Below are 25,095 nucleotides of genomic sequence, written 5' to 3'. Positions count from 1 at the left end.
CACAATATGGGTGCAAAGCATGTATATTAATTGTGATAAACTTCTTTGCAAGTCGTCGATTCATTACACAAACCAAGAGGACACAACGTACTGGAAGCAGGATATTGATGAGAAAAATCATCGAATAATGGAATTAGAGAGTGAAGTAATGGAATTGGAAAATTTCTTAAAAGATCACTCGGACACCAACGGCATAGAAGAATTAAGACTTCAGATTGAGCACAGAAATTGTCGTATAGAAGAGTTAGAAGAAACTATTACTGAATTCGAAGATTTCCTGAAGCACAATCCGGATGTTAAAGACCTTCATGATTTGAAAACGGATTTGGATGCGAAGAATAGGAAGATACAGGAACTCGAAAATCGTATTCAAAAAAACGATGACAAAGACTTGAGAATAAATAAAGCCAGAATAATGGAACTGGAAGAAACGGTAACACATTTAGAAGACTATGTAAAACAACATAATGTCGACGTTTTAAAACAAAAACTAAAAGACCGAGAAGATAGAATAGAACAATTACAATTGACTATTAACTCTCTAGAAAAACAGCTTCTGTGTTCGGAAGAACGAAATGACAATAGTGTGGCTTACAAAAAGCAATTTGAAGCCAGAGACAATAAGATAACAGAATTGGAAAGTGAAATGCAAGCAAAAGTTGAAAGCAAACTGGATGAAAAGAAATCGCTGTTTCCGGAGGGTTCTAATGTGTGTCATAAATGTGACGGTTTTTCGAAAATGGAGCGACGAGTGAGAGAAATGGAAAGCCTGATATCTTCGAAGGACGATAATATACAGGAATACGAGGATGAAATAGCACAGTGGCAAGACAAACTTTCTAGGCTTCAGAAACAAATGGTTGAACTTGAAAAAGAACTTGGTGAGTACGAAGCTGAAGACATTGGAGTGCTGAAAGAGGAAATAAAAGTGCGAGACGAAAGAATTGGGCAATTGGAAGATGAGATTGATTCTTTAGAGCGAGCTTTCGCTGAGCAAATGGAACTGGAGCAGATCGAAGAATTAGTCAACGTCGTTAGGCAAAGAGAAGAAAATGAAAAAGAACTGAACAGTCTCATAAAGACAAAAGAAGACAAGATTGAGGAACTAACCACAGCACTTCGAGAAAGCATTGTCATCGCCAGTGACGGGGAGAGGAAGCTGAAGCAGGAAGAACAACAGAAACGCAATTGCGTACAACGAGTGAGTTATGAAAAATAATTTAATCGCACAAATTTATATAACAATTTTCTACTTTACAAGTTGATTCGTAATTTTATGTTGCGTCTATTTATACTTTATAGATTGAAAAACTTGAGCAGAGGATCGCATCACTTCAGACATCATTTGCCGTAAAATGTCCTACTTGTAAGCCACTTCTGTCCAGGTTGCAGAAATCGGAAAAGATACTATGTAGTCTGACAAAAGAAAGGACGACGCAACTAGAAGAGCTACACAATATGAAGTGAGAATCGAAAAATAATATACCAATCTTACAACATCAGAACAAAGTTATTCTCTATCCAATATTCTATTGTATATTGCTATCCTTTAAAAGAAATCCTTCAAGTCACTACGTGTTTTTGGCATATTAATTTCAGACGAGAAGCACTGGAAGCTGCGGTCTCAGAAAAAGATGCTCACTTGGCTCTGCTCGAATTGTCTGGTATAAAAACAGAAAAGCAAGCGGAACAGGTAGACAAACTAAAAGCGGACAGAACAAGATTGTTGGAAAAACTGAAAGAAGAGGTAAAAAAAAAAGCGATTAGCAACACGAATTTCCACGTTTCAGTGGCGGACTGTACGAAACCACCAATTTTCTTCACCAACGAAAATTGTAATAATATAGTCCTGATTTGTTTGCGTATCAGATTATTCAAATATTTTTCAGAACGAACGGAGCATAGCGCTATCGATTGAATCGTCCAGTCCAGAGACGACGCCCTTCCTCACAGATATTCTTGATCCATCAGACAGTGACGACGATAGTCAAAATGAAGCAGAAAATATTGTAGGAAATTTACAAGCGACATCGAATGGAAATGCAAATAATCACAGGTATATATTAGCACGTAATTGAATTTAAATAACGTCAAGGTGTTTGGGTATTCAATTTATGTCGCATTCCAGAATCGAGGTAGAGCAGGCTCAGGCAAAGACTACTCTTAAATGACATATAACAGATAAGTACCACCCGCGTACTGTTCCTCTAACGTTCCTTTGATGTTGTCATGTGCACAGTTCTAGAACAATCTAGCGTAGAAACTTTTACTTCTATGTGTCATCATGCAATATTATCATCATAAACATCTACATCTACATCTACATCTGCATTCTTCACCTCATGAATCACATCACCGCCAGCCATCTTCATCTCCATATCATCACGGACGAGTACCCAAGAAACTGACGGATTTAAACAAATTGAAATAATATAAATTCGTAGCACGTTAATATTAAATTTTTAATGAGACGCACTGTAACTTGAAACATTTAAGATACACAATAGTGTCAGACATGTGCTGAGTGTTGATCGAAAAAAAAGATAAGAACAAAAGAACAGAATTAACTGCCAGAACCTATCCGTGACAATGAAGATATTAAAATCACGTGTCAATGTTATATTACAGTAAAACACTGTTAAATAACAAAACATAAAAGACTATAACGTCACGTCAATGTAAGCACGTTATAAAAATTATTAAGAGACAATTAACCAGTATAAACTGTCATCGATAACGAGTGATACGCCTCTTTGCAAGTCTCATCCAGCATACGCTGAATTTCTTTTTTTGTACCTACATTATGATTTTTTATAATTTTTTAATTAACTCAAAGAAACACGACCTCAGGCAAAATAATAATACTTCGAGCCCATTGATGGAAATATTATTATTGTTATTCATTACGCCCTGCATAAATCAGTATTGATTACTTCAAAGAAGTAGATATATATTTTTTTTTAACTTTCTACAGTTAAAAACAGCATAAAAGCCATTGTTTTGATCTAGTCATGAAACCAATATTATAGTGTAAGAGATCCCTGTTCTCGAGGGTCGTGCTTTGCACCAAATGCACAAATTAGTTCTTAATGCAAATAGTATTTGATTAATATAAATTTTTTTATTTGTTATCTGTAATGAGAAAGAAAAAAAATATTAACGTCAAGCCAATTATATGCGCAACATATAATAAAAAATCCATTGTATTATACTTCATAGGTCAATAAGATCTATACCAATTATTAAGAATGTTAGCTTCTTCCTTCAGAATTAATTTAGATAATAATAATCCTGATAGTTAATTGATGTTATAAATTAAGAAGGAATGATTCAGTACTCACTTACAGGCAACTCTTCTAACTCGAACGACCTCAGTATGCTTGTCAGGTTACATTTGTTTCCTACTTGAAAGTTTGTATTCCAATATTTAAGAATTAAATACTATTTGGCGGACTTTCAGCAATCAAGATCTACTAAAATAATTACACTCAATTTTTTTTTTATTATAAAATGATCATAGTTACTCTTAATTCAAAACTATTTATTATCGTGAGAAGAATTCTCAGTTAGCTTCTCCGTAATGGCAAAATTCAGTTATGTTTGGTTCTTGATATTCAATCGCCATTTTTATACTTGTTTTTATTTTTTTATGCTCGTAAGTAATTGTTTAGGGCTATGTTAACATTGTAATGTTGGTTTGGATGTATTGAGACGAAAAGAATTCAATACATAGAATAAATGACGTTTGAGTACATAATTTGTTTGACAAAGTGAATAAATTCTTCTTAATTTAAGCCGTCTGTTACCAAAAATCACCTGCAATCAGCGTGATATCAATCAGCTCATTTTACTTTAGTAGATGCAGAATGAGGAAGAAAATTTTATTTTTAAAAAGCCAGTTAACATTTTTTTTTTTGGTTTTCTTATCTTGGGTCCAAAAGTCCTTCAACATTATGTAATATTACGACTTAAATATGTACCCTAAATACGATATAAGCAATATTCTTTAATTATTATGGAGCACCGCAAGAAAGATTTGAAGTTGAACAAGCAGAAAAAAAATAAAATTGAAATATAAAGTAGACTAAATAATAAGGAGGAAACAAGAAGAATTGAAATCGGACGAAGGTGCTGAATCGTTTTAAGATGACAATAATAACTGTTCGTATGCATCTGACAAACCTATTAAATGCTCGGGTAATAAAGAAACGAACGAGCGTTGAAGAAGTAATCAACTATCGCCAAGTGAAAATTATCAATGATCATAACAAAATGGTGAAGACAAAGGTATGAGAATTTTTCTCCAAAGTGTAAGAAACCATTTGATAAAACAAGTTATTCCGTTATACTGCATAATGTCGCAGAACTTGATTTAAAGATTTCAGAAAAACAGAGGAATTACCCGAGGCGCTAAACTGTTGTAAATAATTTTTCTGTCCCAAAATATTTCAATGCCTACAAAGATCTCGTAAATCTTTGCGACTACTATTACAATCTTGGAAATCCTATTCCAAACATTTAGCTTAGTAAAGGCAATTATAATCAATTATGTTAACGGATATAAATTTTACGTAGTAAAAGTACAGACGCAACATAAATTGAAATATCATATAAAAAAAGCAATTGTGTGCGCTATAGTAGTTATCTATATTAAATCACATGCAAAAGATTACATCAGTTGTGTCACTCGGTCAAAAGAATTATTATAGAGATGAAGATTGAAATGTTATTAGAAAAATTAAAGACAGTTTAAGTCATGTTACAGTTAGAATATATGTGAAACAAAAGTTGTTTTCTCTTCACCTAATGACTATCTTTTCCATGCTCACACAATATACACAATTTACCACAAACAGATGAAAATATGAGATTTTAAAATTTTGATAGCTAAAGTTGTGAAAGCAACGTGTTCACTCTACGTTTAATTGCCAAACATGTGTTATATGTAAATTTGATGCATACAATGAGAAATGAAACGAAACTTTGAAGAAAACTATTCATCATACTAGCAGTATTTATAATAATGAATTATAACTGCTCTCATTGACAAGCAGAATTTTGTGTAAGCAATGTAAATGTTGGTAGATGAATTTCAGTTGAGAAAAATGTTGTGATTTGCATTAATATATCATACTACAATATATCGTTGATGGCATATTCTTAATCGTTTGATAAAATCGAATATGTGCTTTGCAAATCGCGGTCCGTTGAAACCGAATACCGTTTCAAACATACTCATCGATAAAAAATGTAAAAGCATTGTTTCATATATTTGAGTCGAAATCTTCATTGATTTTTTTTATCAGCGATCTAGCCGAGTAATTGTAGGTGAAGACTTGGGTACAGCCAAGAACTCCCTTGTTGATTGTATTCATTAATTTCCATTGAATGTTGTTAAAACGGCAAGCAATATGTGTTCGATATATTTATCTCCTACAATGAAATTCCTTAGTTTTCAGAGGATCAATCTTGCTACGATCCAATTTGAGATTATGCCACAAACTTTATTTGTCAGCTACAGGTTTATGGGGATTTACCGTATTATAATCTTGCCTTGATTGTCACGTCAGTATACAAATATATATCTAATATACGTATAATGTCTAATATACGTATATATAGCTATAGCCAGAAAAGGAAAGAAAAAAAAGTTGGGAAAAATGTAAATCATAAGCTATTATACGCGTAAAAAGGATATTAAACATTTATTATAGTAAGACGTTGTATAAAATTTAGTCTATGTGCCATCATATCAAGCCTATACCTATATCATCATGTTACATCATAATTAAACAGTAATAAAATTTATCATTAAATATTCTATACGCTAATGTATCTATAATTAATTAAGCATGACTGTTGATCATGTGTTCATTACATTCTGCCTTTTGATCATTTAATATAAAGAAAATATGTACCTAAAAAATAATACAAATAACAAGAAGAATACTTAGAGTTTTTAAATTGATTTTGTCAAACTGAAAACAAAAAAAAAAAAAGACTAACAAAAAAACGAAACTTTTGAAGTACCAATTTCAAATGATTATACCTATACTCAAGGAAATTCTATGATCTGCTTTAATAAGCAGCAAGAGTTTGCCTCGGATTGAGTCTAAAAATTTGCATTGAAACGATTAGGCAAGTAAGTCCATATAACAAAAAAGAGTAAAGAATATTGCTTTACGCAACAGAAATGGTAGCGAAGAAGAATCATTAATGGTCATACTAGTGGATTAAAGTGCATCTAATCTATACCATCTTCTTATCCTTGAACATTGAACTGGAGTGCATTAAAGTGAAAAATCTTATTTATTGTCACAATTTGATTAGAACTTCTTGTTGATGACATTATTGTAATTATATAATGACAAGTGAAATTTTTTATATTCATTCAACATATAAAAACTTCTATACTAATATATAATGAAGTAATTTGTTTATCACTGCTCTTTACGAATTTTTTAACTTTAGATTCTCAAAACTTGAGAAAATGCAAAATAACAGAATTCAATCGATTAGTCAAAGATTCTTTCCAAATTCGTAATAAATTTTTATTATTTACTTACTTCCTTTCATATAAATATATAATAGCATTTGAGTAAATTAAGTGAAACGCAATACAATTTGACTCATGTATATACTTAAAAAGTAATTATACTATTATACGATATTTAAGGGAATTAAATCTTTAAAAAATGTGAAGCAAACAAAATTGTTGCAACTGCCATGCTGTGTGCCATTAACGAGTCATGTTTATTGTAATTTGCATTTTCATCTACCTATTATTCAACCTCCATACACTGTTTAATAAAACAATTCATTCTTTGCACCATTCATTGTTGTATAAGGATATAAATCAATGCTACAAGAAACATTCTTGATGATTCAACGAATTGTCTCGGCAGACTAAAATTTCATCACTAGTTAAAATATAATGTAAAATCAATTATCTACCTGTTTAAATGAAATGATTCTTATCTCTCAGTTTTCAAATTATTGTTCGCAAGCCGTGAAATCATAGCAGTCCGAATAAGGATTTCCGAATCAAAACTCTTCCGCATGCCGATTCTTTATCAAATTCATGTAATTATGAAATACCGCGTGATTCTTTATAAATTAACCATTACCTTCTGGAGTCTGGGTCAAGTCGTTGAAAGTATTTGTGAATTTGAAATCTGCAAATTTTTGTGAGTTCTAGATATTAATGGTTGATGTATAAAAAGGGACCTGTATTAGCGATATACTGATTCAAACATACGTATACAGCGAACTTCATTTCGACAATTCTATATGTGTATACCATCACAATTATATTTTCACTTTACTAGAACACTCGACATTAGTCTGACACGTATGATAAAGAATACGATTGTGGTGGTTCTACTAAATCTGATAAGTATTCTGCACACGAAATTCTCCTACATGGTTCCTATAAGCGTCATATGACCAAGTCAGAGGATTTTACAATGTGTTACAGAATCACATATGATAGTTGAATCTGGTGTATAAAAAGAAAAAACGAAAACGCTATGATCATAATTCCAAGCACAATGAAGTAGGGCCTGGCACAATAAATTAATTGGGTGCCGCATTTATAGACCTGTTAGAATTTAATAGAAACTAATAATGAACATATTGTCCATCATGGATGAAGTCCTTTATGGTATAATGAAAATCTTATTTCTCGATGTACCTCTGTATTAACGGGCCAATGTAAACCAATAAACCATCACGATATATATACATACAAGGTTCAAAAAAGAGAAAACGATCACATTACCTGTTTACTTTTCAAATCAAAGATTGACATGATTGTAGTTTCGTAAGATCAAATTATGGTAAACTATTATCGTGAAACGGATTTGCTTGACCTTGTCGAAATACTTGCACACTAGCTGTTACATAGAATTGTTTGGGCAACAACAAAAGTGCCATTCCTCATTTTTTCTGCATGAGGTCGATTACTTTCACGCTACATATCTTGAAGAGAGTGTTATTTTGAAACTTGATTAAACGTGTATAGTTGTTACTTGATTCAAAAGATAAAAGAGATTAATTATCCTACCACAAAGTACGATACCTAAGCTCGTCGGTGGCAGAAACACTCTTAGTCTACAACGTTGTTGATAAAGTAAAATGATATAAAAAAAAATCTTAGCAATTATTACACACACACACACACACACACACACACACACACACACACACACACACACACACACACACACACACACACACACACACACACCCATATACATATATATATATATATATATGTATGTGTTTAAAAAGTATAAACACGCAATGCGATATGTGGTTTGTAGCGTAATGCAATTTGTGGCGATCTAATTGTAAGTTTCGAACACGTTTGAGTGAGAAATAGACACATACTTTGCTGTAAGTAATAAAAAGAGTAATTATATGGACAAAATAATGTTAATACATTTATTTATCACCAATCCACTTTAATTTGAAAGTAACGACCATGCATTTGCAGACATACGTTCAAATGTTTTTAACATACTTTTGTCTCACAAGTGTCAATGGACATACCAGTTCTCCATACAATCGGTACGACTGACGCTGCTTCTGCTTACACATGAAAAAAATAAGATGTCTAAACAGACACCTCTTTCAAAATCCAAGCAATCTCTCGTCGACAGACAATCCAATTTTACATCATCTCTAAAAGACTTCGGCATTGATGACGATGAAGGTAAGTTTAGTAATTATGCCTCACAATAGCAGATTAATTTAAAAAAAAAATATCGAAAGATGTCTTGTATTTGTAATTGTAAATGTCAAGGCGTGAAAATAAAAGTTTATTTGTGTATATAATCGGTGGTGTTGATGGAATACAATATAATTTTACAATGGTACCTAACGACATTGCAGATTTAATCGAATCGAAGAAATCATCTATGCTTAGTACCTCATCGCATCAGAAAATAAAAGAGACTAAACTTCGTCTACTAACATCAGCCAAAATAGAGAATCATACAAAAATATTTGCTTCAATGTGTCCTGATGAAATTTTGGACCACGTCAATGATTATCACACCAGAGAATATTACACAACTCTAATGCTAGGCGACGTTTCAGGTACGTACTGAAAATATTTCCTTAATTATGAATTATTTATAATGGCTTTGTTAGATAATGTGAATTTCTATCTAATTCCATGTTCCAATGTAATATGAAAGCAACGTTTCAGGTTTCACTGAACTTACGGAAAAGTATACAAGAACTGGTCAAGGTGGTCCTTCTAAATTGACGGAAATACTCAACAGTTATATCGGTGCAATGGTTCAGGAAATCCTATCGCACAAAGGAGACGTGCTCAAGTTTTCTGGAGATGCGTTCATTGTAATGTGGAAGATCCATGACGATATGGTGATGCAGGATGTAGCGGTAGAAGCAATGCAGACTGCGTGCATTATTCAAAAGCATTTTGGCTCTTTCGATACAGACGTTGGCGTTGTTTTAAAAGGTTCATGCAATTGTTTGTCAATCTGTCTTCGATTCTTTGCACTTTTTTTCCTGCATTACACAATCTGAAATACAAACTACCAACTAATCACACAATTCCATTATTTTCTGCAGTAAAACTGGCAATAGCATCTGGAAAAATATGCTTCACATCGATCGGAGATCCTGAAACTATGTCTCACTACATCATCACCGGGAATCCAGTCTGGGAAGTCAAAGCAGCTGAGGGAATGTGCCGGTAAATAACAAATAGTTGATAAACAATCATCGGTGATTCGGCTATAAACGTTTTATATATATATATATAAATTATATTATATTATTTATATATATATAAAATAAAAGACGAAATTAAATATTCAAATTCTATTCTTCCACCCACTTTGTATCTAATAGTCTAAGAGTCTAGCTCAAAATTCCAAGTGACTATACTTCATGAACAATTACAGCGGTGGGGATATAATTGTTGCGCCAAGCAGCTGGCAATGGGCTAATCCGAATGATTACGTGTACGAGGCCATGCCTGATGGTGTTCATACTTTATTACTGGCGACGACAATTATGTGGGATCCAGACGTAGACAGATACTCGAAGATAGGTTGTATAATTACACTAAGCATTGTATTTGACTTTACATTAATCTTATTCATACAACAAAGTCCGTGTTGGTTTTCACAGAAATTGAATCGGAGCATGATATGAGTACTTTGGAGGATCAAAATGTAACATTGTTCAACAGTTGTACCACGGACAGAGTTCCGGAACCTGAGGCTGCTCCGGTACTTCTGAATCTAACAGGAGATACGCTGGACGATTATCGACGGTGGCAAGTGGATTATAGCCGTATGTTTAAGAAAATATAAGAAAAGTCTCATTTGAAATTGTTGAGTATTCGTGAAGAGGTTTAATTGTTGCACGATGACCTCATGTGGAAAGTATTTAACAGTAACCAGTAATATCTTTTGCAGTTAGGCCAAAGGTGAACAAAGTGGCAAAAGCTCGTATGAAGAACGCTTTGAGATGCTACATGATAAGGCCGATAGTTCACGCAGTTGAGATGGACGAACCTATAGAGTATCTGACTGAGATGCGTCAGGTAGTTATTCTGTTCATAAATATAATAACAGATGTCGGTCAGAAAAAATTGATCCGTTTGGTTGATACTGCGTATAAAATCGTTTGCGGGTAAGCAAAATTCCTTTGATATTTTGAACCACCTAATTATGCCGCAATCAACTATTATAGACGCTATTACTTTTTCAGAATTGTAGATGGCATGCAAGGCTGCGTGAATAAAACTTCACTATTTGATAAGGATCTTATGTTCCTGTGCATATTTGGTCTTCGTGGTGACAAACATGAGTTAGAATCTCAAATCGGCTTACGTTGCGCTTCAAAAATTCATGCAACATTGTCTGTACGAAAGAATTTCGGATCCGTTGCAGTCGGAGTAACGACTGGTATGACTTATTGTGGTGTCGTTGGACACATATTGAGAAGAGAATACACTGTTATTGGTATGGCTGTCAATAAAGCGGCAAGATTGATGTGCGCGTACCCTAATCGTGTAAGTCAAAACGGAGTTCAGTGATTCAACCGCTCTCCATTGGGCAAAACATTCATCGGTTTCAATATCTGTAATATTACAGGTTGTCTGTGATCGAGAAAGTTTTCTTCGTTCTCGTTTAGAAGCAAGGCATTTCATTTTACAGGAGCCAAAGTATTTGAAAGGAATAAGCAACGTTGGACCAATTTATGAATTTGTTGAACAATTGGTGTAAGTTATTCTACAGAGTGTAGAAGGGAGTCTTTCATAGTTATCTATACTAACAACATAAAATATCAATTATAAGAAATGATTCCAATCCACAGACCAGAAGATCAAGAGTCACGCGAAAACATGTACCCTATTCTAGGCAGGGAGGAGGAATTGAATACTTTCAGACGAATGTTGCTAAATGTAATAAACTTTCACAAAATTAAAAAAGATCAGCCTGATGCAGAATTGAGACATAATGCTCTGGTTATAAGGTTTGAAATCATTGCACTGCAAAATTATATGTCGTAGATATGTGTATCTTCTCATGAAAATATTGACTAATTGCAAAATATGTATCTTCACTTCAACTACACAGCAGTCTAGTATTAGCACGTTTTTTTAGGGGCGAACCGAGATCTGGAAAGACTAGATTACTGGATGAGATGATTCACCACATCCCACCCACAATACCGTGCAATCATATATCCCTTATTCAAAATGATTACAAGGTATTGTCAGTTCAACGATGTTGTGTATATGTTTTTAAGAAAATTTTATCAAGCAGTCATAACATGATGTTGCGTATCTATACACATTCCAGTCTCCTTATACATTGGTTTGTCTCATTCTCTCGATTCCTCTTGGATTTACCGCATCTTCGACACCTCAAGAGCGTGAAGATAAGATCATTACTAATATGGGAAAAATATATTTTCCACACCTACTATGTTCGCTGAATGAAGTGTTCAACGTCAATTTTGACATTAGCAATAAATACAGAGAACTGCCAGACAGTGAAAAACGAGAAATAATGGAAAAGCTCCTTGGCAAACTTATGAGTCACACATTTACTCGACAATGGGTGATTCTGATCGACGATGCTGAATATTGTGACAGCGAAACAGCTTCTCTTCTACCGATAATAATGAAAACGGATTTTATATTCTTTGTCATGGCGTTTGGACACAAAGTGTCATCGGAATTTTCAGTACCATATGAAGTTTCAAAAAAAGCAGAGGTATGAACACATCGTTAATTCGTTCAACTAGTACACCATTAAACTATGATATTCAGGTCATAGATTTGCTGGGCTTAGACAAATGGTATCACGCAGGGCTTGCGTGCCAAATACTAGGAGTCAGAGCGATTTCCGCAGAATTAGAAAAGTAAGCTGAGAAAGAGAAGATGTGATTTCAGAACTAAATGTAAAGTCAATTTGTGAATGCTGGAGATGAAACAGTGAGACAGTAATGTTTTCAAATATGCCAATATTATCATTGTAGAGTGATTCAAGAAAAGAGTTCTGGTAATCCCGGTTGGATAGAAAGTTATTTGGTATGCCTCGTGCAATCGGGTGATTTGCTGAAACAAGACATAAATAAAAACCAACTTTGCCATCTCGGACTTGTATGTCCTCCTGAAGAAATGGTGTGCAGGTGAAACGAACGGTCTATACCAGTATTAGTATCACTGAGTTCAACCTTTTTTATTCAACTCAGGTTGACATCGGAAAATCGGACTAGCTTGCATAGTACCGAACCAAAAAAGGCAGACGGGTGGCCCATGTATCAATCCAGTTATAGGGTAAATTAATGAGTTACATTGTGCCATTACGGTGTGTCATTTTTCAACGAATGTTATCGAACCAATTATAATTCACAGGAAAGTGCGGTAAATTTGATAGATAGAAAACTATCAGATGTAGCAGCTTCAATCGAAAATGTGACACTGATGCCAAATATTACAATATGCATAACTTCACCAACATTTTCTATCGATGATAATGATCTTGAATTAAAAATGGATGGTATATACAATTTATAGTTATAAATGAAATCTTACATTGCAGCAATTCTTGAATAAATGTCATTCAGCATCTGGGTAAGAATAGGATTGCAAACAACAAACTTATACGCATGTTACAAATATCTGGAATAACACCGCATAAAGAGTAATTTCGTTAATAATAATCAATACCTTCTTTTAGTTGTGATATTAAAAATGTTCGATGCATTGTCCCCGCTTGATCAGCTACTGCTCAAAACGGCTGCTGTACTCGGAGAAACATTCAACAGATACATGCTCACTAATCTTTTGGAAAGTACAACTGAAAGAGAATTCGCATTGGGTAAATATTTTGTGCAATTAACAAATCAAATTAGAGATCCCAAATGTTTCGGATGAATATCTTTAAAAATGTTTGACAATTTTCAGCTATTAAGAGATTGTACGAGTTAAAAATACTAGCCTGCGCAATGGGAGATTTTAAGCGAAATTCAGGCGCCATGGTCCATCTAAGGAAATTTAGGAAGATTAATATGAGTTCGGAAATTCGCTGCGCTTGTACCGGCATTGTTATTACAGGTATATGATAAACAAAAATGTAATACATTTATACATGCCTGTAACCAACTTTATAAAACCCAGTTTACTGTTTCAATTAAATGCAGAAGCTTGTGCTGATTTGCCAAAATATGCTTCGTGCGGCCTTATACGCTTCAAGATATCTATGTTCAGAGACACAATGTACAGGTATGTTCGTACTATGTACTTGAATATTCGCATCGTACATCTGCAAACCATATTTCGTAGCGCCACAGAGGGAAAAGAATTTCACTGGTCATCTCTTGATGTAAATCATTTTAATTATCACAGGCTACTGACGGAGAATCATAAGGTGGAAATTCATGACAAAGCTTTGAAATATCTTCAACAGAGGACAAGGCGGTGTAAGGCATGCGGTGGTGGACATTTTGCAAAGCTTTTGGGGATGAGATATGAAGAAGATCAACGTGAAAAGAAAAGTCGTGATGAAACTATGAGTTACCTACAACACCTGACTGATTTTCCAGTTGAGAAACAGGCAGAGAATCCTGAAATAAGTAATAGCATACATCTTTAACATAAATTTTGTAAACTTTCATACGGCGCTACAATGTGAGGGAAGTCAATTGTTCCAATCAATTTTCAACCATGACAAATTTTGAACCCTCTTGTAAAAGCTCTCTTTGCATTGCTTACTAAAGTTTACAAACTGTGTTAGGTTCAAGCACAGAAAATATAGCCGAGGACCATATTGGTTGCCTCGCAGCTTTCAAGCCTGTTAAGAAAAGCCCCACTCGCACATTCTCTAATTTAGACTTCTCTGAGTGTTCATGCAATTCGATACTTGTTACCATGTACACACAAGTCGTGGATCATTGTCATAGCATAGGTAAGCGCTGCAAATACGTTCAATGGGTACGTTGTGCAGAATCAAAAAGCCAAATGACATCAACGCTTACATTTGTAGGGCGCAAAGATAAAATGTTGATTGCGATATTGGAATTTGTTGAGGTGTCACTGTCTTCATGCAATATTCCACAGGCAAGAAAATTACTGCATGATGGGGAATTAATTTTAGAACAAGTGAGAACGATGCAACTACAACTTGAAGTTCACTGATATTCCAGACTCAACAATATTTACAACACTTATTTCTTTACTACAAACTGTTAATTCATACTGTTACAGATGAAAGGGTTGAGTGAGGACGAGGCTATAACTATACCCTATTTGACAGGAAAAATTCAAACTCTTTATGGAAGGTGTTGTCTTGAATCTGGGCAACCTAAACTCGCTCAAGATTATTTATACGAGGCTGTAAGAAGCCTGGGGCATAAATATCCAAGGAGTATATTTGCCAATAAATTCAAAGCTATGCTTTCTCTTCAATATCAAAAACTGATGCTCAGATTTTTACGCAGTTGTACTGTCGGTGTTGCAAATGAATATGCCGCTGACTTTAGCGATCAACTGGCTAATTGCTTCGCGCAAATGTTTATATTATTCAGGGTAATTTCCCATATTTAACTATGAAAAATAAAATATTTCGCAATTCTAAGAGATCATCCTGTTTATCAGACAAATCAATGGTGGCATCATAGTCATTTGGCTGCCATATGGGGTCTAAATGCAGCACTCGAAGCAAATCAAGATTTCTTTGTGCTCTGTACTGCATACGCGCACATGATCATAGTAGCACATCACTTCAATCACAAGTAGGTACAAATAAGTACCATAGCATTTCAGTCAATGTTTTTAAAAGCACAACACTGATGATAATTTTATCCAAAATGCAGAAGTATAATACCGGATTTGGAAAATTATGCATTAATCATGTGCTGCCGTAAAGAAGATGCGGTCGAATTGCAGGAGTTAAAAGCTGTCGCCGAATTGTATTATGTAATTTTCCGTTCACGTTGGATGAGAGGGGAGATAGACAAAGCACTGAATATTGGTTTTACTACCATGAAAATCTGCCACACTATTCACGCTATGCGGTTAAAACTTTCTCTGTTACCTACACTGATTCATATATTACTTCTGAAATGTCAATATAGCGATGTTGTTTCTATGCTGAATGAAATGGGTGAATCTTACTGCAATATAATTTACCACATGAGTACGCTTGCATCTATAGCATAATTTTTAACAACATTTTTATTATTTTCAATAAAACAGAAACATTAGCGAACGAAGATGCAGATAAGGCAGGTAGAACTTGGTATTACGCTCTTTGCGTGGATTTTCAACTGGAATTCGGGCTCTCTGTTATTTCATTTCGCAAGTGCGAACAATATTATCTAGAGGCTGGTAGCACAATTATGTCATTTCGAGATCCTAGCGCTGAAAAACGATATTTCACCAATATGTGGCTATGGTGAGGATGGAGTGATATTAGAACTAGAAGTAGTCTGACTCCATTTTTATAATTTGCTGGCTTATTACAGGTGTGTCAGAAATGATGATTGGGAGGCCGCAACGGTTTGGGGAAGCAAGATTCCACCCATAGCTTTCGATCATAATACAGATGCGACTACAGATTCGTTAACGGCACTGAAAAAACTTGAAGGGCTTCTTATATTATATGGTGAGAATTATACATCGGATTGTAAAACTAATCCTAATTCAAAATTAAGTGAACGACCATGCTTTTCTCCGACGTAAATACAATGCCTGAATGATTTGCAAATGAAAAGTTGACAGAGTGACAATGGTTGTAATACCATTCAGAGAGGAACCCTCCTAAATAATTTATCACGTTCTATTCTTTCCTTGTTACAGTTCATAGAATGGATACTAAAAATGCAAAGGCCAATATAGTGACACATAAGGAAATTCGCTCACTGTTGAAACTAATACATACAGCAGTCCAGTCAAAAAGTATTGCAGCACCGAGGTGAACATGATATTTTATTGAAAATAGAGCAAAAAACGAATTTTATGAATCAGTAAATTTGACATGTTTCATCGCTTTCGTTCAAACGTGTAATAATTCTTGCAAAGGTACATGCTGTTACGGGCATATTATAAAATGATCCGAAACCGAACTGGAGCGGGAATGAAATTGGTGCAAAAGTCGCAAAAACTTGCATTGGCGCAAACAAATAAAATGATTAATCAGTGGGCTATGCACTGTGCAAAGGTGTTGTCCAATTTATAATAGAATACCCGTCATGTATTTATTCTAGTACTAAGAATTACCAATCTAGGCTATCTCTGAAGGTATCCTCCTTCCAGGTATGGAATGGTGCTATGAACCCGATTCAACGCGACTTTTGGAAGGAGCACTGCACTCTAAACAGCGTTTTGGATTGGCACGAAGTTGATATGAATAGCTGCAAAGTCGTACCATTTTCACTACCATTACCAAAATATCCTCATTAGTTCGTAGTTACAATTAGTCTTAAATATCGCCTAAGATTTGTACCGTCAAAACAATGGCTGCATCTATTGGCAAGTATACTGGTCATCAATTGCACATGTCAGATTGCACTACAGTTGTATCAACAAACCGAGAATAATTACCTGGTCAGTATTGAATTCACCTGAACATGTATTTTGAAAATTTGCGATTGTGTTAGCACTCGTACGAAAATAGATTTTTCTATTTATTCTCATCGAAACCAGCAAAGATATTTGAATAAACCATAGACGTAGGAAAATAAACGGATCTCATCAATTGGTCTGATAGCTTCAATCATCAGTGCAGTTATTTCTGCCTTTTCTCAAAGACTACCAAAACAAAACAGTAAAGAACAGTAGCAAACGATATTATTTCTACTAAACTTATAATTTCAAGATAGAAGCACGAATAAATCGAATATAAAATTTGAAATAATTTAATATTAATGATACAAATTTATTTTACAAGTATGTGATTGTCATCGTTTGAATGGAAAATCTACTTGACTGTAATGCTAACTATTCGAATATCATCATATGGTTTGTCAGTTTTAGGGTTTGTTTTCACCTGGCTGATATTCTGAACTACTTCCATTCCTTTGATCACTCGGCCAAAAACTGTGTGTTTGTTATCAAGCCATGGCTAAGGACAAAAATAATTAAAAGTCAGAATCACAACGGTAGTTAAAAATTAGAAACTTATACAACAATCTTTTCAAAGGTGAATATGAATAATTACCGTAGGTGTAAGCGTGATGAAAAATTGACTTCCATTTGTATTTGGCCCTGCATTTGCCATGCTCAATGTATATGGCCTGTCATGTTTGAGATGAGGCCTGAATTCGTCTTCGAATTCCCCTCCCCATATGCTTTCTCCACCAGTACCAGTTCCCGTGGGATCTCCAGTTTGTATCATGAAGCCTTTAATAACTCTGTGAAATATGTGACCATTGTAATAATTATTCTTAGAATGCATACAGAAGTTTTCCACCGTTTTAGGCACATCTTTGCCAAAGAGGCTGATATGTATGTCTCCAAGAGCTGTGTGCAGAATCGCCACGTCATATATTTTCTGCATATTAGTGGCTTCTGTGGATGAGATAATGTCCTCTTTGGATGGTTTTTCATTGAAAACATCCCTGTCACACTCCTGGCTCTTTGTGTCTTCTGGTTCACGTCGCGTGAACATATAAAATCTATTTTTCTTGTGCGCTGTGCAAAACAATGTTGGATCTGGGCGATTCAACTCCATTGTCGGGTTTTCTGATGCCTCCATTTCAAACGTGACTGCAGCCGTAGTTTTCTTCGCTTTACCCTTAGGAGCACTTTATCATATATAATCAGTCCATAATAAATTAATTGACTTACGACAAGTAACTTAACGCAATAACTACAAAGAAAATAGAAAATTCTTATACCTGAAACAAAGCTAGTTGCATAGGCCTGAAGTTTTCAGGCTTACCCATGATTGTAACGCAGCGATTTGTATACAAATTCACCAACTTTACGCCAAGCATTGTACTGTACATGACCATGTACCCTGATTCGTCAAATATTATGTTGCCCATATTTGCTTCCGTCTTGTCCAAGTCCCTCTCAACAGCCATTCTGCATAATGTAGTAGAAATTATGTTAAATGATTACGGGATAAGAAAAATAGACAACTACTGCCGGGGTGTATAGATACCTGTATAGTCAAATAATTGGATTGTGATGCATTTAAATAAATCATGTAGTAACAAACCTGCGCCCAAATTCCATGTTAGGCAATTGTTGAGTAGTTTGTTGTAACTCAGTAAATCTTTGCAGAGTTTCGTCAAATACCCTGTATAGCTTTCCAGTCAAGAAATGAAACACTCTGACCTTCCTGTCTCCACTCAAACTGGCAAATTTCTTGCCGTCAGGAGAAACACTTAAGCCACACGGGTAAGTTTTATTTTTTGCAAACTCAAATAAATTTGTATCCAGCTTAGATTCAAATTTAACACATTTTGGAAATTTGTACTCAGTTTTAGGGCCTGTCCAATATTCTAAAATCCCTGCTTTATCTACAGATATACACGTCTCGAAAACTGGATTGTACTGAAAAGAGAGCAATCAATTTTCAGTATGCAGGCATAATCAACTAAATAGCACGAATCAGGTCTTGATTCATTGAAATTGAGTCGATAATACATGGAGGCAATTTCGATCCCTAAAAAGAGTCAGTCTTCAATAAATTTCAATCAAATATTCAAGTTTTTACCCTCATAATGACGACATTTTTTGTATGTAACTTTTCGAAGACATGTAAAGGAGTATTTGTCCCTTGACCGTCATAAACATAGATCTTATTCGAATCTTGATCGGAAACTGCTAATGCAGATATCGCATCTCCAGGTGAATATATCCATTCAGAGCACTGTGGCACGTAGTCTAATTTCATCATGTTAATCATGTCTAAAAACAAAGATTCGATTGCATTAGATATTGATAGATTGAAATGCAGGCTTTTTGAACGTTTACACAGGTGGATTTGAAATTCATCAACTTATGTTAGATGTGTGATTTAAATGTGTACACTAATGTTGTTATGCAAAGTGCAAAGTCATAGTCTATTTAATGCAACTCATAATGACTTACCAAAGTTAACAACATCAAAGACCTTGATACTTTTGTCTAAACTGACTGTGCACATTAGCGCGCCATTACAGCTTGCTGCCATCGACTGAATGGCCATTAAATGTGCCCGGAAATGTTTAACGAACTCAATTAGTTCCTCCTGTTTTTTCCAAAACTTTACATGCCCGTCGCAACTGGCAGTGATCACGAAATTTGTTCTGAAATTTTGTACAGCACAATAGAATTTGCAACTCAAATAAAAGCAAGAATTGACTTTTGAAGTGAAAATACCAACAATAAAGTTACTTGTGAGGATTAGGATATAAATTAGAGTTTTGTTAAGAAAACTCATATCAATTGATGTATGTACTTACTTTGTGACCAAAACGTGTGTGATAACATCTCTATGCATATACGATTTCTCGTAACATTCACAGCTGGGTAAATTGTCGAGGTAAACTTGCTCGTACTCCAAAACTACGAACAATTATGAAGTAGTAGATATCAACAATGCTCAACAATTAAAACTTTAGATTATTGTAAATGTCACCCGCAGTCAACGTATAATTTAAATTGATGATTAAACTTAGTATTGAGAAGCTATAAGATGATGAAGTCCAAGGAATTGGCAGATTTTGAACATTTGTACCTATCAGCGACGTCTAAAGAGAATTGAATATTTTTGAGGTTATGTTTACGATACCTTTACGTTTTTTCGGCTCGGCAGCCTCCGACGGCATCGGTCCCACCCATCCATCATCAGAATCACTATCGACGTGTTCTCTTTTAGACATGATTAGTATATTACGATCAAATGATTGCAATAGACGTTATTCAACTTGACCAACTTGACGATTGATGTGTGCCGCTGTAACATTTGTTTACGATCGATGTTCAGATCGCGACATTCGCCAACGTGAGGCAAAATAACACCGAGTTTGCGATTATTTTGCGTTGGTACGAATGCGAGTGCAGCAGATTGCAGCTAGGTTCGTGGTGCATTCTGCATCTTGTAGGTTTTGTGAAAATATGGCTACGCAGCCACGATCATTCGACCAATCAGAAGCAGGAATTACGCGGCATGATTGGTGCGGCTGCTTTTATGCCGGCACACTGATGAAAATGGTGCATTAAGATAAATTCGATGGCTTATTTCGGACTCAAAATATAAGAAAAAATTAATGAAAAATCGCGAAATATTTATTGAATGGATTTTGAATGAAAATTCAGGGTATGTGGTTCAATTATTCTAATTGACGGACACTCTTGAATACCTAGGTATTGTAGAAACCGGAGGTGTTCATTGTTGCAACGCAAGTTTGGCGGGCAGCGGTTCACCGATTGGCGGGTCTTCGCTCCTGTAGTTAATGGTCGTCGTAGCCGTCCGTGTAGCATCAGCTCGAGATTTTTCTTAAAAAACGAGGTTTTGCGCGAGTTGGTTGTGCAAAGCCAGTTGCCGAGCTGTCCATAAGATTCAGAGATCGAGAAACGACACTCATTTAAAAGGTAAATATTAATATTATAGTAAAAATCAATGCTCGATAGTTTTACGCCCGCGGCATACTGTCTCTGCACGTGGTCTGCTCAACTTCTATCACTTTTTACCCAAGTATTAACGAACATTATCCATTTACCGATCGAACAATCGTCCCGCCGCATTGGCCCCGTCCCAAAGCAGATTCATTCCGTCTTTTAATTCACTCGAAATCTCTTTTTCGCCTGAAACAAGGATTACGGCGTCATTGTAGGGTGCCATCTTCGCGTTGTCGGCTGTGGCGTACATGTTCTTGAACGAAAAGGAGGGGAAAGCCACGTTGTCCGAATACGTTTAATTATCGTGAAAATCACCGTTTCGGCACATCCGGCTTCAACCGTTCATCAATTTTTTCCCCCAATCATCATTATTTCGTTACCAATCGTCATCTCGGCTGAAAAATCTAATCCGTCCCCCCCTTGCGAACCCTTTAATCGTGCATCTCTACAGGACGCTCCAAAAAATTTAATCGTCGTATTGTTGTACTCTCACTCCCCGCATGGAAATTGCTAACCGATGCGACCTCTTATCCGAATCAATTTTTTTTCTCTTATTAGCGTCGTATTGTCTCTCTTTTTACTGCGCGTCGGCTTCTTATCCTTCAATACTTTTTTCTTTCCTTTTCCCTTGCTTTCAACAACTTTTACGTCTATTTTATTCCCACACGTACCCTCCTCCCCCTCCTCCCATCCTCTTGCCCCGCCATCGCGGCTATTTACTCGGACATATAGCCATTGAACCCATTTCGCCCGATCCTGCCAGATTCTTTTTGCCGCAAGTTTTTTATCTCACCTAACTGGAAAAAAGAGAATTTCATCAAATTTGCAAAACAGGCGAACGTCTACCAGTCGTTTCAAAATCCGTTGTATCATATTCTCTCGCCACTTTGGTGGTTGATATTGTTATTATCAGCATTATTAGTCATTTTTTCGTACGTCATTCAGCCGATTATTCCAGTTTTCGCAATTTTTCACACGATCGAATAACTGTGAGGAATATTTGTAAGATATTTTTCCTAGTCCAAGCTACTCCAATTTCATAAAAAAAAAAAAAATTAAAAACCTACCTGATTGATTTATGTGTGAAATCGTAGTTTAATTCTCACACATTCGAGGCCACTGAAGTAGTCTGCTAGTGTTTGTTTAAGATACGAAATGAATGCCAACGGTGGCCTTGAGTGTATCAGAATTAATCTAAGGGTCTGTACATACATGATGAAAGAGACGTATGAGTCAGAGAAACCTAAAAAGTACCAAGATAATGTCGAAGCGGTGACTAGTAGCAGATTTTCTATCTTTTTTTTATTTTTATTTTTTATTTTTATATGATTTGTTAGTGGTGAAGTTTTTTTGAATCTCGATAGAAAATCATCCATGTCAATTTATTCAAAGCTTCGTAAATATTACCAAAAGTGGGAAAAAAAAAAATCTATAGCCAATCTTCACAAAATTATACAGTTTTTAAAAGCCTCATGCGATTTTACATTTATAGTACATTTGTCTGACGCTTGCTCAATCGAACAATTTTTTTTTCAACACAGTCGCCAGGATTTATCTCACTAATAAATTTGCTGTAATTATAATGGTATATAAGATTTTTTTCTACTACAACAAGTACCGATATGACAGTGCATTTTCTGCATCAATACACAAAGAATCGTACATCTGCCTCTGCAGCCTTTATCTGAATCCAGCTACTTTGCATGCAAACCCAACACATTTATGTCCATGTCCGTTATCCATGATAGTAAAAAATCAAAATAAAAAATAAAAAAGAAACATAAATGAATATTGCCAATCTCTCTTGTCGGGAACTGACTATATCAGATATATTCAGTGACAAAGCGTGAGGTTGATGTAGGTAATGGATTCTTTACGTGTTGCCATTACTCTGAAGTATCCAAGTTTTGCTGCTGCTTTAAGATCAAGGCATACCTTTCTATTTTCGTACCACCATGATGCAAACTCTGCAAGAGTTTCACCTGCTTTCTCTTTTCGTTATTTTTTGGCACGGCTCCCCCTCTGCAGCTTTTTGTCAATTCCTTTGTTAACAATTTTCATCGCAAGAATTTCAAACATCTTAAATTTCTTATAGAAATCAACTCTAGATCGACGACGGATTTTTTGTTTAAAAAAAAAAATTAGTGCAGTACACTTTTTACTCCAACCCCTTTTCATCACATATGGTTACAATGCAATGAGAGTTCACCTAATTTGCACGCTTTGTACGCTTTTCGAGTTCCTGCTGCACCCTGAACACTGAAAGCAGAAAGTAATGAGAAATTTGGGGTACCCATTTTACAAATCATGGAACTAAAGTGCTCACAGTTAGCGAAATGTATTTCTCACAATCATTTGCGAGTTCAAGTGGCATTGTACTTGCCTCGACATGTGTGCAAGGTCCTTTTTGTTTTTCTCAAATTATAAACATATTTTCAGTTATTGACTCTCCACGCTGCTAAAATGTAAAGAAAAATAAATAAATCACATCTTTCTTCTGGCGCAGACTAAAAGATGAGTTCAAGCGTGTGCTACAAGTGTAACCGGATGGGCCATTTCGCACGAGAATGTCCGCAAGGCGGTGCCGGAGGCGGCGGCCGAGGAGATCGTGACCGTGACCGTGACGGTGGTTTCGGTGGACGGAATCGTGGTGAGAAGTGCTTTAAGTGTAACCGATATGGTCACTTTGCACGTGATTGTAAGGAAGATCAAGACCTGTGCTACCGTTGTAACGGAGTTGGGCATATCGCGAAGGACTGCCAGCAGGTAGGATCAAACGTGAGGACCAATTTTCATCAGAATTTTTATTTAAACCATAAGTTGTAAGTTAATAAATCAATGAATGTGTGGAAATCTGAATTGCACCTCGATAAACATCAATTAAAAGAACTCAAACTTTTTATCGATGATTTATTCTCGATACAGTTCAATTATATACTAGTTGATATCAATTATTTCTGCAAATTAAATTTTCATTTGTCTCATTTCCCTCAATTTTAATTTTTTTTTTTTTTTTTACGTACTGTACTTTTCCGTTGTTTTCTTACACCTGTTCACGTACCACTGGATCATACTTACAAGCGGACGTTTTTATTAGTCCTTTATTGACTCAGCAGGTACACAAAAAACATGTTTGACTGCAAAGTTGTTTTACCCTTGTAAACTGTTATAAGTTATACAAATTTAAAAACAATGAGAGAATACATTTAAAGACATGAATAACAGTTACTTCCAACTTCATTTTCAGTACGTAAAAATACTTTTAGCTCATTACTTGCACCTATGACTCATGCAGATGTTCAATATTTTGAGCTACAATTTGATGCTTTCTGCAATCATTTTTTAGCAAAAGATTTAGTTTTAAAGAAATAAGAGCATTGAAGAAGTTTGACTCAACCCTTCCTTTGATTTGAGATGAATCGATGAATAATTTTAGTGAACAATGGTTGATTACAAGGGAAGTCGTGTCTTAGAAATTAACTATATGTTGACAGGTTCCTGAATTGAGCTGTTACAACTGTAACAAGACTGGGCACATTGCTCGTAGCTGCCCTGAGGGTAACGACTCTGGCCGATTCTCTGGACAGAGCTGTTACAATTGCAACAAGACGGGCCACATCGCTCGAAACTGCCAGGAATCTGGTGGTAAAACTTGTTACGTATGCGGCAAGACGGGCCATATAAGCCGTGAATGCGACCAGGATGATAGGAAGTAGGAAACAACCGAAACCTCACAAAACAATACACATTTATTACTGATTGATTGATTGATTGATCGTTGGGGATAGTAATTAGAGTAGCGTTTTAATCGCTCCAAGTATCGTACCAAGATCATTCAAAAAACTCCCCCTGCCCTCCCCTCCGCCCACCGTTGTTTCTTCGCAAGGGTTTCTTAAAATCTTTAAGTTTTTATCGCTGTTAATGCCACCACTGTAAACTATAACAATATACTGGAGATAATACGAATGAATCATCGCGTAGACGCC

At 35.4% G+C, this 25,095-nt stretch overlaps 3 protein-coding genes and 1 pseudogene across 9 annotated transcripts in view; 3 read left to right on the top strand and 1 right to left on the bottom strand.

Moving 5' to 3' along the window:
* Positions 1-7,756, top strand: part of LOC124297578 (trichohyalin) — a 73,133-nt gene extending 65,377 nt beyond the window's left edge. For all 5 annotated transcript variants that reach the window (XM_046748797.1, XM_046748880.1, XM_046748963.1 and 2 more), the window contains 5 exons: positions 53-1,201; positions 1,303-1,463; positions 1,600-1,747; positions 1,890-2,056; positions 2,129-7,756. In XM_046748797.1, coding sequence (XP_046604753.1) covers positions 53-1,201; positions 1,303-1,463; positions 1,600-1,747; positions 1,890-2,056; positions 2,129-2,171 — 1,668 coding nt within the window. In that variant the 3' untranslated portion in view covers positions 2,172-7,756. The remainder of the gene's footprint in view (positions 1-52; positions 1,202-1,302; positions 1,464-1,599; positions 1,748-1,889; positions 2,057-2,128) is intronic.
* A 504-nt stretch (positions 7,757-8,260) lies between these two features.
* Positions 8,261-17,624, top strand: LOC124310296 (adenylate cyclase type 10-like; annotated as a pseudogene).
* LOC124297909 (peptidylprolyl isomerase domain and WD repeat-containing protein 1) lies at positions 17,397-20,494 on the bottom strand. 2 transcript variants are annotated; one of them, XM_046749361.1, is made up of 8 exons: positions 20,280-20,494; positions 19,951-20,053; positions 19,598-19,794; positions 19,221-19,414; positions 18,720-19,057; positions 18,394-18,583; positions 17,715-18,290; positions 17,397-17,618 (listed from the first exon to the last, which is right to left on the bottom strand). In XM_046749361.1, exons 1-8 carry the CDS (start codon positions 20,368-20,370, stop codon positions 17,475-17,477), a joined length of 1,833 nt encoding a protein of 610 aa, XP_046605317.1. In that variant the 5' UTR covers positions 20,371-20,494; the 3' UTR covers positions 17,397-17,474. The 2 variants fall into 2 exon arrangements, with proteins under 2 accessions (XP_046605317.1, XP_046605406.1); XM_046749450.1 differs by lacking the exon at positions 19,598-19,794.
* Positions 20,495-20,883: 389 nt separating this feature from the next.
* On the top strand, positions 20,884-25,079 carry LOC124307214 (CCHC-type zinc finger nucleic acid binding protein). Of its 2 annotated transcripts, none has more exons than XM_046768812.1 (3): positions 20,884-21,082; positions 23,616-23,875; positions 24,604-25,079. In XM_046768812.1, exons 2-3 carry the CDS (start codon positions 23,624-23,626, stop codon positions 24,823-24,825), a joined length of 474 nt encoding a protein of 157 aa, XP_046624768.1. In that variant the 5' UTR covers positions 20,884-21,082; positions 23,616-23,623; the 3' UTR covers positions 24,826-25,079. The 2 variants fall into 2 exon arrangements, with proteins under 2 accessions (XP_046624768.1, XP_046624703.1); XM_046768747.1 differs by having other exon boundaries at positions 20,888-21,082; positions 23,616-23,887.
* The last annotated feature ends 16 nt before the right edge of the window (positions 25,080-25,095 follow it).

The sequence above is a fragment of the Neodiprion virginianus genome, chromosome 1 (genome assembly GCF_021901495.1).
Source record: "Neodiprion virginianus isolate iyNeoVirg1 chromosome 1, iyNeoVirg1.1, whole genome shotgun sequence".
Classification (NCBI taxonomy): domain Eukaryota; kingdom Metazoa; phylum Arthropoda; class Insecta; order Hymenoptera; family Diprionidae; genus Neodiprion; species Neodiprion virginianus.
The sequence above is the reverse complement of the archived record's forward strand: the minus strand, read 5'-3'. Positions and strand labels throughout refer to the sequence as shown.